Genomic DNA, 12,922 nt, shown 5'->3' with positions numbered 1-12,922 from the left:
TTCTCCTCTCTGTGAAACAGCCTTAAAAGAAGCTGGAATGCGTATGGTGGGGGGGAGTTGTAGAGATATTTTGTTGTAGGAAGACTGAGAAGAGCAGGGTGTCTACCTCCATGACCTGTCTCTCGAACAGTACTTGGGGGGAGCAGGACAGCAGTCGCAGAGCTGGCTGTACCAGCCTCTCAGGGAGCCCGGTTGCCAGCGCTGCTTGCTCGGAGCCCTCCTGCCACATTAGGCAAAGTCTGGTTGTTTGTACTTCAGCGTTACATCGGGTCCAGGAGACCTTCTGCTGACACTGCCGATTTCTAACTTGGGAGCACGGCCTCTCTTCCAACCCAGCCTACAGCAGGCATGGCAAGTAGTGCAAGACCCAGAAGACCACATCTGGAATACAGCCTTCCAGGAAAGACACGCTGCTCATCTGGTCGGGGTATTATTTCCCATCATTGAAAAATTGTCGCCTTGCTTTGTTTGGGGTTTTAAGTATCTAATTCTCCTTTACCATCTTACCGTAGCAGCAAGAAAAGTAGTCTTTTCTCACTGTGCCCATAGTGTTCTTGTTACTGAAACCAGTTACTCTGGCATGCAGCCAGCAGAAGAACAAAAGGTTTGGTTTTGTTCTTCCAGGCAGCGAGATCCCGCACGGAGCACAAGCCAGCCAGTACCGCTGTGGTGCGAGAAGCTGCTCAGCTTTCCAGTTGCTTTACCAGACAGCAGGCTTTGTTGCAGTGCTGCCGCAAGTGGAATCAACCTTCATGGATTTCATGTATGACAGCCAAGAATAAACACTTCCAAGCAGAGCTGGAGTGAGAGCGGCAGACAGCAAGCGCAGCACAGGAGTCTAGCTATCGCTATGTTATAGCTGCCACAGTCTTCCCAGGGACTCTTCTTTCTTGGAGGGGAGATGGTGACGGTTGCGGCGGTGCAGACCACCAGCCTGAGGCCTGTTACTTCTCGGGTAATTGCAAACTCCACAGCTGGACTGAAATAAAAAAAAGTTTGTGCCTTACTGGAAAGCCTGGGCATCGTCAGCCAGATGAAGAGCAAGACAAAGTTAGCAAAACAACAGATTGGCTTGGCAGCTCCTGCAATTAATACACACTGGTCTTGGTAACATGCGTTTTCATTTAATAGCTTCCATGCTGTTTGACTTTAAATGAGTGATCCTGAACTACTGAGCACCAGCAGAAAAAGCTGCAGCAAGACACCCTTGTCGGCATGCTGGGCGTGCTGCCTCCTGCTCCCCAGGCTGCTCGCAGCCATTGCCGCCCGCTGGCACCGCTTCTGCAGCCCCTGCCCAGCCGCTCCCAAGGTTGGGGCTCTCTCTGCAATCGCAAAGGAGCCCCCTGAGTGGGCACTGCTTCTACCCCATCCTCACAGTCGCATTGCCAACTGCTTTCATGGCTTGTAATGCAAACTGCAGGACCTAGGGAGTTTTATAGTGTTTATACTGCAGCAGAAGTGAGGTATTCTGTATGAAAATCATTGCTATTTGAGGTCTGTCAGATCTGTTTTTCCTGTCCTAAACACCGACATATGTCCATCCACACATCTGGGAATATGCTCAGTCCACCTATTTTTACTACCAGCATGCTGTAGACAGATAAGCAGAGAATATTGATTGCTCTGATAGCATATACCTGTGCATATTGCTCATCTGTGTATTAGAAGAGATTATTATGATTCATTTTGTCAGTGTATTTTAATGTTGATCAAGATATGTATTTTGGTTAGAATGCTTCTTATATTTTCAACTGTTTTGTCCTTCAGACCAACGTATGTACACTTAAGGGTACAAATTATTTCAGAGTAACAGACAATACTTACCTGAGTTTTATCTACAATTAGAAGTCAGTTTTTTTCCGTAACGTGGGTTGCTCGCTGCACACTTTTGCAGGGGATCCTAGACTGAACATCCCCGCTGCAGTCTTTCCATAGCACTGCAGGATTATAGCAGGGGCAGTTCCAAAAGCACATTTGCAAAACAAAAAGGCTGAAATAGGTCAGTGTGATGCTCCATTTGCTTTTTAAATCCTAGATAAAGCGTAAGAGTTTCAATCCCAAACTCCACAGAGCGAGTCAGAGGCACGAACCAATAGCAACACAAACACGCCACCCCAAAACAAAGAGAGCGCCTTTCTAGTAAGCCCCAGCAGAATTCACAGTCATGCATCACTGAGGTCTACGCTTGCTGCTTTCGCGAGCATCAGGAATTGTGATTTTTCGGTTTCTAATGGCAAAAGCTAAAAGGGTAAAAGCAAAGGGAAAAGCTAGAAAAGATCCAGAGAGACCTGATGGATGTAAAGACCAGACAGAGGCAATAAAGACGTAGTAATTAGTATGAAAGAAAAGAGCCTGTGAAACAATCGGCTTGACCTGAGTAAGAAAAGGGAAACATGCTGTAAACAGGGAGTATTTTGAGGAAAAAAAAATGTGTAGAAGTAACTTTGCTACATATTTTTCAACTAACGGCAACTTACGTCAGAAAGTGAGAACGTAAGGCTACAAATACATTTGTACTACAACAGAAACACTTGCTGAATGCTGCACTCTGCACTGGATCTCTGAAACACAAAAGTAGTCATCTGGAAGGACTGAACTGGCAGAAGCAGCCAGTTCAGAAACAAGTCTGTAAAGATACCTGCTAGAATTTTAATTTTTGCATTTGTAAGGCTCCTGGCTGACAGTTACAAACCACTCATAAGTCAATGAAAAGTGTATTTTGAGCAGGCTGAGAAAAACCAGACAAGGCAGAAAGGTTCAGCGCTGTGAAGGACTGAGAGTCTCAGGTCTCAGCCTGCATGGATGTCATGAGCTGCTTGGCCAACAGAGATGTTTAATCCTGTTTTAAAGAGGGCAGAGCAAGAAGTTTTAACATAGTTCTTCACAACTACCAGATCTTAATGCACAAAAGAGATGCATTTAAGATACCTACATTCAGAACAAATGACTGAACAACATAGATACAGAGGGAGCAGGAAACTTGGAACAGGTGCAGGACTGGAAAGGACTTGAAAGCAGGCAGCACAATGGGCAGTAGGGACTTTGGGGAAAGCATCCTTGAAAGCTAATTCCATGTATAGGAGACAACTTTCCCGAGGCTGCCTCTATAGCCAGGGGAGACAAGCTTCTCCAGAGCTCTGATCAGAGCATTAGTCTAGGCAGATGCTCTGAATCACCCATTTCCCTGACCAGAGGCCTTTGAGAGTGCCCTCCTAGTCCACAAGGCACCTGAAATAAAAGTTACTGATCAATCTCAGATGCCCCTTCTCCATTATAGCAAAAAAAGAATTTGACAGAACTTGGTAAACAAGATACTTAACATGTTCATGATAAAGACACACAAGATGCAAACATATGCCTAAACATGGCTCAAAAAAAGGACTCAGCTGCTCAGTAGGATCAGGGAACATTTTCAAGAGTACCTTATCAGGTTAGTTCCTCAGAAACTCATTTCCTCATGAAAATGGCTGAACTAGAAAGAAACATCAGAAGATCAAAGTGAGAGCTCAGAGAAACTCCGTCAACAGTCTTTATGAAAATTGTTGTTGCTAAAACAGAGTTTTGTTAAAAAGGCATGAGATTGAGTCTCTCAAGTTTTCAAGTTTGGTGTGATGAGACACAAAGCGAATTCTTTCCATTTCTCCTTCCTGAAGCTTTCAGGCAATCTTCAACAGGCAGCTGGATCTCCTTCATACATATTTCAGCAGTAGCTATGTCCATTCAGTTCATAATTTAAAGAAATATGATGTTAGTTCCTGAGCACATTCTGCTGAGCGTCTCATTAACACCCTGCCAAGACACGAGAGAACAACAGCCTTTCATAGGAAAACTCAGAATACATCAGCTGCATTACAGATTTGTGCTGCATATAAAACTGCCACCTGGAACAGAAAGCAGCCCTGTACATCAAGGATGAAATGTGGGAGGTAAACAGGTCGGGTAGAGGAAAGTTTACAGTGTCTCTGCCTGCATAAGGCCATGTTTTAGCCCAAGCTGATTTCCTCAGACCTGACTGAGGCATGGAAGCCCAAACCTTGCCAACAGGTGCTCTGTGCACACGAGTGCATATCAATTACAGTAAAGGCAAAAGGGTTTATGATACCTTAAGAGTGTCTGTGCACTTCCCACAACTGGTCTTCAACTTTTCAGAATTGTAAGCAAACAAAACTCCAATAGAGCCAACAGAGGCAAACTGTATGAACCCAAAAAACCAACTTAAACCCCATGCTCGAATCCATCTATTGTATACCACAGCATTTAAACTCTAATTTACACTTCCTGATTTGTAAAGTCTGGACGTCCTGAAATGCAAAAGACCAGTTTCAGACCTCATCATCTCCTGCATTCCCCTGCATGCATGCTGCCTTTTGGACAGCACTTCCCCGCTCTGTTTTTTTGTTTCCTTGTTTTATTCTGCACGATGAGCTTGCATAACCTCATCATGCCTTTTTTCTGAGCCAGGACCAGTGCTCGTTCACTTCAGCAGAATACCTCTTCTACATCATTTGGACCAAAGAACAAGGGTTCCATAAAGGTAATTAGTATTACTGATCTTTCTAACTGCATTATAATATGTTCAAAAACAGCTAAATGGAACCAGAGATACAAATCATGAGCTTAGTTTGCAGTACTCATCCTTTGCATCATGTCAAAATCAAGAAGGACTTGCAATCATATCCTCTGTGAACTGCATTTAAATCAAAGGCAGTGCATCCTAGGGCACATTAAGGAGTAAAAGGAAGGAAACACTGCTGTTGTAGGAATGGTTAAAACCCTTCTTCCTGGCAGGAATGCCTCTGGGCATTTTAGTTTACCTCTTTGTGCTGATAGTTAATTCCACAGTCCCTCCACACTGGAAAACCCTGGAGCTTGTCACCTTGTCACAAAAAGACTGCACACGCAGAGAGAACTGCTGCCAGCTGGATGCTCCGGAGCCTACCACGTAGAGCCTCCCTGCTCCAGGCATTATTGCCCATTTCAAACTCGCTGACTACAAAACATTTCAGGAATCATCCAGGTGGTCTCAATCAGCAGTGCTGGTATATACCCTGTGTGCTAGTTTCTCTCCAAAAACAACAACAAAATATTCCTGCTACATGAACAGAAAGCATCCATAGAGCACACCAAACTGCTCTTCTCTACAGAGCACTCACAATTGTCTGTGGGTTTTCAAGATACAGGTATGGGCTCTTGGTTCCTCTGCTCAAACGCTGGAGGTCTTCTACTGCCTGATCCCTGGAAACAACCGGACAAGTGACTAACTCTGGTTCAGCCAATCTGTTCTCCCAAGTTGTTCTGGCTTAAAGGTGATCGTAACAGTCCAGGGAAACATCACTGCACCTCTTAGGAAAAAGATAAGCTTTAATCCTTGCAAGTGGCAGATCATACGGTCCTAGCTAGCTGGATTCAACCACAGATGGCAGGCAGAATTCATATGCTGTTCCCCAGAACACATAGATGTGAACTAAAAGAAATTCCAAACAGCCAAGTAAAACTCCACTTACACTCCATATGGTATTACCAGGCTTGGTAACTGATGCAATATGCTGCAATACATTAACCGAAAACAGACACACAGTTCTGGTCATTCAGTAAACTAGTATTTTTATACAAGCTTGCTTTCTTTTTGGACATGTGAAGTCCTTTGAAGGTTAAAAAAAAAAACCAACCTGAAACCAAAAAACACCCACAAAAACAGACAGACACCTAGATACAGCTTCCTCTCAATTTGTTTTATTTGGCAAAGTAGCAATTCAGACAGTTCACACAGCATTTATTGAAGCTCTTCAAATCTTCTGCATTTCAACTTGTCCTCATCTCCAAGAAGTTTTTACTTCAGAACCATTGCTCCATCACGGAGGGGTTTTCATCTTCCAATTCCTAAATGCTACTCCGGGATACTCCTTTCTGAGTACCTTGACTATCACCAACCCCTTCAGCGGAATGGGTGCACTAATCCCAACAGCCTTGGTCCCTGAAGTCTTACACCTCCTGAAGTGGTTCTCCAAAAAAAGTTGTCACTAAGTCTCAGCTTTATCACCTCTTCTAAGTTAGGCTAGCTTATTACACTGTGTCCAGAGACAAGAATTTGGATACAGTTGAGCTCCTATCTTTCATTTAGCTAATTAAATTAGTGAGAAGATGTAAATAAAGCTGAACTCAAATTGAACGATACAGTGACCAAAAGGTTGAACATTAGCATGCATCATTTAAGATATTTCACTTCAACACCAAGAACTAGATTCACAGTTGATTGTGGGTTAGTACAAATTTGTCAGGCGCAAGTGGGTTTTTCTGAATTGTATTTTCTAGAATACACGCTATATTAATTCCTTTATAAGATTAATCTTGTGTATGTGCTCCCAGGCTGCAGTCAGATCAGGAGGTGGTACATTAACATCTAAATAAATCAAGTGATACATATCTTTTACACAGGAATAGGATGGGACTGACCTTCAAAAGGCAGGTTATTTAAAATGTTCTCCTTCCATATTCAGAAGCCTTTGAATTTTAATGTTTTTGCTTTCAGGGATTAATCCTATCACAAAATTATTGCTGTTCTGCCATAAAAGTCAAATATATTTTTGCAGTGATCACTATGGGTTGTTTTTATGCAAGCTGGTTTATTCTATACTCTTTTTTACCATAAAAAAAAGAAAATAATGATAACATGCTGTTTACTTTAATTCCTGGTTGCTCAAATCTGAGCAAGATGACTCAAGACACACTTCCCCCCTTTCCCAAAGCAGCCCACCTTACTGTACTGCTTCGCAATTTGCTGTTGACATTTTACAGTACCAAACCAGAAAACTTGGGGCACCAAAAAAAAAAAAAAAAAAAAAATGTTTACAGCCTCCCAGCTGCTCTTCTATATGAAAACTGAACAATTGCATATCTCTCTGTACTTAGGAGTCCAGGATTCATTACTCTTTCTGCATGTATCATTTTTTCCTTGTAGAGCAATTAAGAATTCACTTTCTAAAAAGCCAGAATTTTTCCTGGGTGCCCACAGTTAGAAAAATGAGAATGTTAATACAGCACATGGCTTTGCCAAAAGCAACTTTCTTTTAGAACCAAACTGGATTTTTTTTTTTTAATAAAGAATCTAGCAATCCACATCTCAGTAGTCTACTACATACTGATCCTAACCTTCCACACAAGCACACAAGCCCCCTTTTGCTTTTAACTTTATTTGGCAAAGCAGCATTGCATCAACTGTTCAGCGATTGGGACAGCTTACATCATATTTACGGAGTTAAATCCATGTGTATCACATCAGCAGTGAGCTATAAACCAAAAGAGAATTTCAAGACTCCATTAATTAATTTTAGAAGGAAAGGGAAAACCATGTCTGTTATGTCCAACTTGAACAGCCATGATTGATAAGAGCGACCACCCACCTCTGATGTCTTGAAGTTTAATATATACAAATGCCTGGTTTTAAGGTAATAAAGCAGCTGATTGTATCTACTACATGCTAGTCTATGACACCATGTCAAAAGCTTGAAAGGAAGTTCATCTCCTTTTAGTAGCATCTAGCAGACATCGGAACACAGAAAACCTGGTATTACCTATGTAGTGTCATAAGGTGCACAGAAGCAGTTTTACCAAGGGACACAGGAGCCGAGAGAAGTGAGTGTTCAAGTACCCCCATCAAAATTAGAGTTCACAAGCTATAGGTCTTTATCTGCAGTCTTGCAGAAATTCACTTTGAACAGATGAAAGTAAAATAAAGGCATGTTAAATAAAACAGTGCCCACATAAAACTTTCCACCATTTCTTTATCAGATTTGCCTTGAGCATCTAAAAAAATAAAACAAACACCACGCTTTTCCATGCTGATAACAACAGTATAACGAAGTCCAAAACAAGCTGCAATGCTGTTGGTTTTCAAAAAGCTTTTAGAACTGGAGATGAGCAGTCCACTGTAACACTATGTTTGGGTCAAGATGATGTAGCTTTTACAATTCATCCCTGTAGAAAGAAAACACATGCGGTTATGTTTCTCCTCCCCTTGGAAATCATATTTGAAAAGTTTTGATATAGAATCAGATTACATTTAAGTGCTCATGCACATCAGCAAAACTTTAGGAATCTCTTCAAGCATTTAAGGTTAAAATAAAAGGAAAGGAAAGGCAACAGCAATCCCATTCATCTCATACTATTATGTGATGTATCGTGAAATATGGGTCCCTCCATTTTACATTTAATGGATCATTTGCTTTAATGAACATTGCCTGCACCACACAGCTAGTTACACAGCTACCTGTCATCCAAACTCTGTTGGCTACATGCTGGCAAGAAACTAAGCCAACTTACTGGACAGAGCATTGGCAAAAAACATTCTCCGTAGCTGCCAAAAAGGCAAGTTTAGCTTCAGCTGCAGTCACTCAAGAAAGCTAGGAACACAATCTCACATCAACGTCATGCAGTTCGTACCACCTATTGTATTTATTTTGCAGAGGAGCTCAATTAGGTCCTGAAGGAACTGTGCTAAATCAGGACTAGGTTATGGAAAGGGTGGGGGCAGGGTGGGGGTGGGGGTGCGTGTTAAAAGGACATTCAGGTAGGAGAAAGAATGCATCAACGTCTCTAAATCACTACGAGGAATCTAGAAAATGCAGGCTTTTGTTCCTGCAGAACACTTAAAACACATTGAAACAGGAAACCCACAGAACCCATGTTCCAACAGTGAAATTATCATATATTGGTGATTTGTTTAAATATTTCTAAACAATTAACTTTAATGCAAAATGTCCATCAAATCTGAAAGCTGTGCACTGTGCTGTTATGAATGTTGGTAAATTCAAACAGAAGTGTTTGCTTTTTTTTTTCCCCTCAAGGCACAAGCAATCTATAAACTCACAATGAATTTGCTGCAATTTTTCTTTTAGTGGGTGCATCACCCTCATTAGCCAAAGCAAACACTGTCTGAATTAAGAAAAACTTCACTAATGTGATTGCTGGCTCAATACACAATAGTATTTCCAGCTATCATGCAAACTAACCCACAAAAATACAGTGCTACATGCACACAAGCAAAAGCTTTAAAGTTAGAAAGGCATTATCCTTCAGGAATCACATAGCGTGGAATGACAGCAAGCAAAACATTTCAAAAGCAACTGAAAAGGCTGTTGCAACTAGTGGTTAAATGACTAGTTTTCTATCTAATGCAGCTGGGATGCAAACCTTGTGCTTTGTTAGTGATAAATATTTGCATTCTTTGCACTTTGTGCTGCCTTCTAATAGTGAGGTACTAATCATACAGCTTCAGAGTGTTGCAGTAATTACAAAAAGCAGAAAAAGGCAAAAAGGGAAAGAACACATCTTGACAGGGGTAAAGAAAAATCTATTTATAGCCAAAGGTTTGGAAGTTCTCCATATTTGCCTATTTCACAGAATGGGCATTTGCTTACCTAAACAGATTAAAAGAATGAACATCTGATACTCAGTTTAAAATGCAGTGCCGGTGAATTTAGGACAAGTACTTCATTCATCCTTAATGCTTCCAGGAGCTGCGTCATCAGTTAATATTTACAACTTCAAAAAGCGTGTGTAAGTATTGACTACTGCTGTTGCTGGTTTAGTCTCATATGCCTAATTGCCGATATGATTTTCACCCTGATTCCTGCCATATACTCTCATAGCTTTGTAAAAGCCTGGCCTTTTACTGTGAAAAATAATTCTTAATCCTCTAAACCCAAGCTAGATCCTCAAGAAATTGTAAGCCTAAGAAAAATTCTGTATTTACTCTGAAACTATTAAACATGATAATTTTACCCAGCCACAGATGCTGGCAAGGTCTTTCCATAATGTTGCTAACGTGTTTTACAAAATGGTATTTGTACTTAGAATTCAAGTAAGTTTTACTAACATGCCAATGTTTTAATTGTTGGTATTTTGCATTGCTTTAAGCTATTCGTGACCACATAAAAATGTTCCTGTAAGTTAAGTATATCCTAGATGTCACTTTGAAAATAAAGATTTTCATATTCTGTTTATTAGAACATTTACTCTATTAAGGGAATCAGCTTCCCTTGAGATTTTTCACTTGTTCTTCACTACTCGTTAATCTAACACCAGCATGCCAGCCCAAAACAATCCATGATGTATGTGTTAAAATTATGCAGCATTTCTTTTCTACTGTTATGAGAAGCTGAGCTTATATGTGTACTATTGGATTATATATATTAGAAAGTTACAGAAAAGTCTCAGATCATTAGGTAGGTAACACTTCTCAGCTTTCCACCTAATGTGAACAGCACCAGTTGATCTGAACTTCAGTTGTATGGATCAGAAGCTGCCAAGCTATGAAACATACCAGGTTTCAACTACTGGTAAAAACCAGGATACTTGCCTATCCTCCCAGCAGTAAAAGATCTATCCTCCTACAAAGCTTAAAAGCAGACTCAAAAGACGACTGCTATTTCCTTGTTAAAAATATCCTGTTGTCCTCTAAAGCCATAGGAAAGATCTACTAATTAATTTCTATTTTTCTCCCTTTTTCTGGCCATGACTATTTGCTGTGATTCTTACACAACTCACCTAATTTCCCTCCACCTTCATATATGCGCTCCTTCCAATCTGCTTACTAGCTCCTGCTTAGTAAGCAATACATATATTTAGGTTTTAAGTCATCGCAATAGTCCTCAGGCCCTTGGAATTCTAGCAAGAGAATCACTCATCTAATATTGTCAATTGAGGCATCAAAGCAACTTTATAAGCTCAAGTTAAAGCAAATTTCAGAAGTCATTAGCTCAAAATTACTATTCTAAAAATAAATTTAAGAAAGTTTGAAAAAATTTGGCTTACTAGTAGGGAAAACATATAGAGGAATATTCCACACTTCCCATTGGGAGTATCCAACAACAAACTAAGAAACAATCTTAGAAAAAACTAACAGGTAGCATTTCAGGTAAATGTCAGAGTTCATTATGAGAAGAAAAAAAAAAATCACAAATCTTATCAACAAGTCTGGGATACAGGTAAGTCAGGAAGCTTTGTGATCTGTCTCCACCTCTTTGGTGGAAGGCATTCTAATTAAATATTTGATCGAGCATTTATAAATTTATCTGAAATCTGTAACTCACTTTTTGATCCACTTCAATTTTCTTGTCATTAGGCAGCATTTGGCTTTTCCTTTTTGATACATCATTCATCTATGAAAAATATGCTGTCATTACTGATATTGTATTTCTAATTCATATTAGGCTACACTCTGAATTTCAGTATCTACTCAGTGTTTCAGCAGCCATTTATTTCTCCCTTGGTAATTTTAAAGGTTTAGACACAATATTTGGACTTGTAGCATTTTAATCTGGAAAGGTACTGTCATAAAGTATTTATTATTTGCTATGATGAATCATCAAATTGACAGTATGTTGAAATAAGAAAGAAAAGGAATTTTCTCTGCAACCTATCAGTTACATAACATGCATTTTTGCATAATACATAAATTTTAAATTTAATCTAAAATATTTTGTGCAGAGATTCTTTTTGCCAAAGTAAAATAAAAACTTTATCATTACTCTGCATAGCCTAAGGAATTCTGGGCAAAAAATTCCTGCTAATTTCAGTTGAAATTAGACAACTAGCTCATCAGGGGCATTTGAAACCCTGATAAGAGTTTCTAAGCAGAAACATATTTTCATATTTTCTAATAAACACGTTTTCCAAAAGGCTGCTTAATCATGTTGTATGTACAGATAAGTGAGATACAGTAACAGCCCCAGTCTAGTCACTGCAGTTTTTGCTCAGAAAGGTTACACTGCATTATAATTTTGTATTTTATCAGCAAACGTGAATTTAGCATGACATTTATAAATAATTTCTACTAATGCAATATTTTAAGTTAAAAAGTTGTTAACTTTCTAAAACAGCTGCCTGTTTGGAAATAAAATCCAATATTGCAACAGACTCATTGCTAAGCATTCCTTACATTGTTATTCTCTTATTTCTCTTTGTATCAGAAATAGTGTGGCCAGCAGGAGCAGGGAGGTGATCGTCCCCCTGTACTCAGCACTGGTGAGGCTGCACCTCGAGTACTGTGTTCAGTTTTGGGCCCCTCACTACAGGAAAGACATTGAGGTGCTGGAGCGCGTCCAGAGAAGGGCAACCAAGCTGGTGAGGGGCCTGGAGCACAAGTCTCATGAGGAGCGGCTGAGGGAACTGGGGTTGTTTAGCCTGGAGAAGAGGAGGCTGAGGGGAGACCTTATCGCTCTCTGCAACTACCTGAAGGGGGTTGTAGTGAGGTGGGTGCTGGTCTCTTCTGTCAGGTGGCTGGAGATAGGATGAGAGGAAATGGCCTCAAGTTGCGGCAGGGGAGCTTTAGGTTGGATATTAGGAAAAATTTCTTCATGGAAAGGGTTCTCAAGCACTTGAACAGGCTGCTCATGGAAGTGGTTGAGTCACCATCCCTGGAGGTGTTTAAAAGATATGTTGATGTGATGCTTAGGGACATGGTTTAGTGGTGGACTTGGCAGTGCGAGGTTAATGGTTGGACTCAATGATCTTAAAGGTCTTTTCCAACCTAAATGATTCTATGATTCTTTAGATTGTCTCTCCATATCAGTAGTAAGTGCACTCTCACAGAGCAGTAAAACCAGAGAGATCCTAACTTACACAAGAACTGCCAACAAGGTAGCCAATAAGCTGTGTTCTCAGCTGTGCAGCACAAGAGCTCTTCTCTCTTCCCTACTTCTCAGTAAGGAAAAAAAATTAATTAATAATTGGGAAGTTTTATGTGAAAGGATAAACATCCTTACCAGCATAATCACATAAGTGGGCACCTACTGTTGCATCTCTGGTACACTAATGCATTTCATTCTGTACCACAGGCTTCCTGTGTATATTCTGCTTCCAAATGTCCCATGGAGTCACATTTGAGAAGATTCCCACTAATATTTGGATCTCAAAAATACTA

General features: G+C 40.3%; 1 protein-coding gene across 3 annotated transcripts in view; it reads right to left on the bottom strand.

Annotated features, from left to right (window-relative positions):
• Window positions 1-5,711: 5,711 nt before the first annotated feature.
• Window positions 5,712-12,922, bottom strand: part of PCMT1 (protein-L-isoaspartate (D-aspartate) O-methyltransferase) — a 36,248-nt gene continuing 29,037 nt past the window's right edge. For all 3 annotated transcript variants that reach the window (XM_030023254.2, XM_030023252.1, XM_030023251.1), the window contains exon 8: window positions 5,712-7,974. In XM_030023254.2, the coding sequence (XP_029879114.1) occupies window positions 7,962-7,974 (13 nt within the window). In that variant the 3' untranslated portion in view covers window positions 5,712-7,961. The remainder of the gene's footprint in view (window positions 7,975-12,922) is intronic.

This window comes from Aquila chrysaetos, chromosome 8 (genome assembly GCF_900496995.4).
Source record: "Aquila chrysaetos chrysaetos chromosome 8, bAquChr1.4, whole genome shotgun sequence".
NCBI classification, from domain to species: Eukaryota; Metazoa; Chordata; class Aves; order Accipitriformes; family Accipitridae; genus Aquila; species Aquila chrysaetos.
This window is presented reverse-complemented; position numbering and strand designations above follow the sequence as displayed.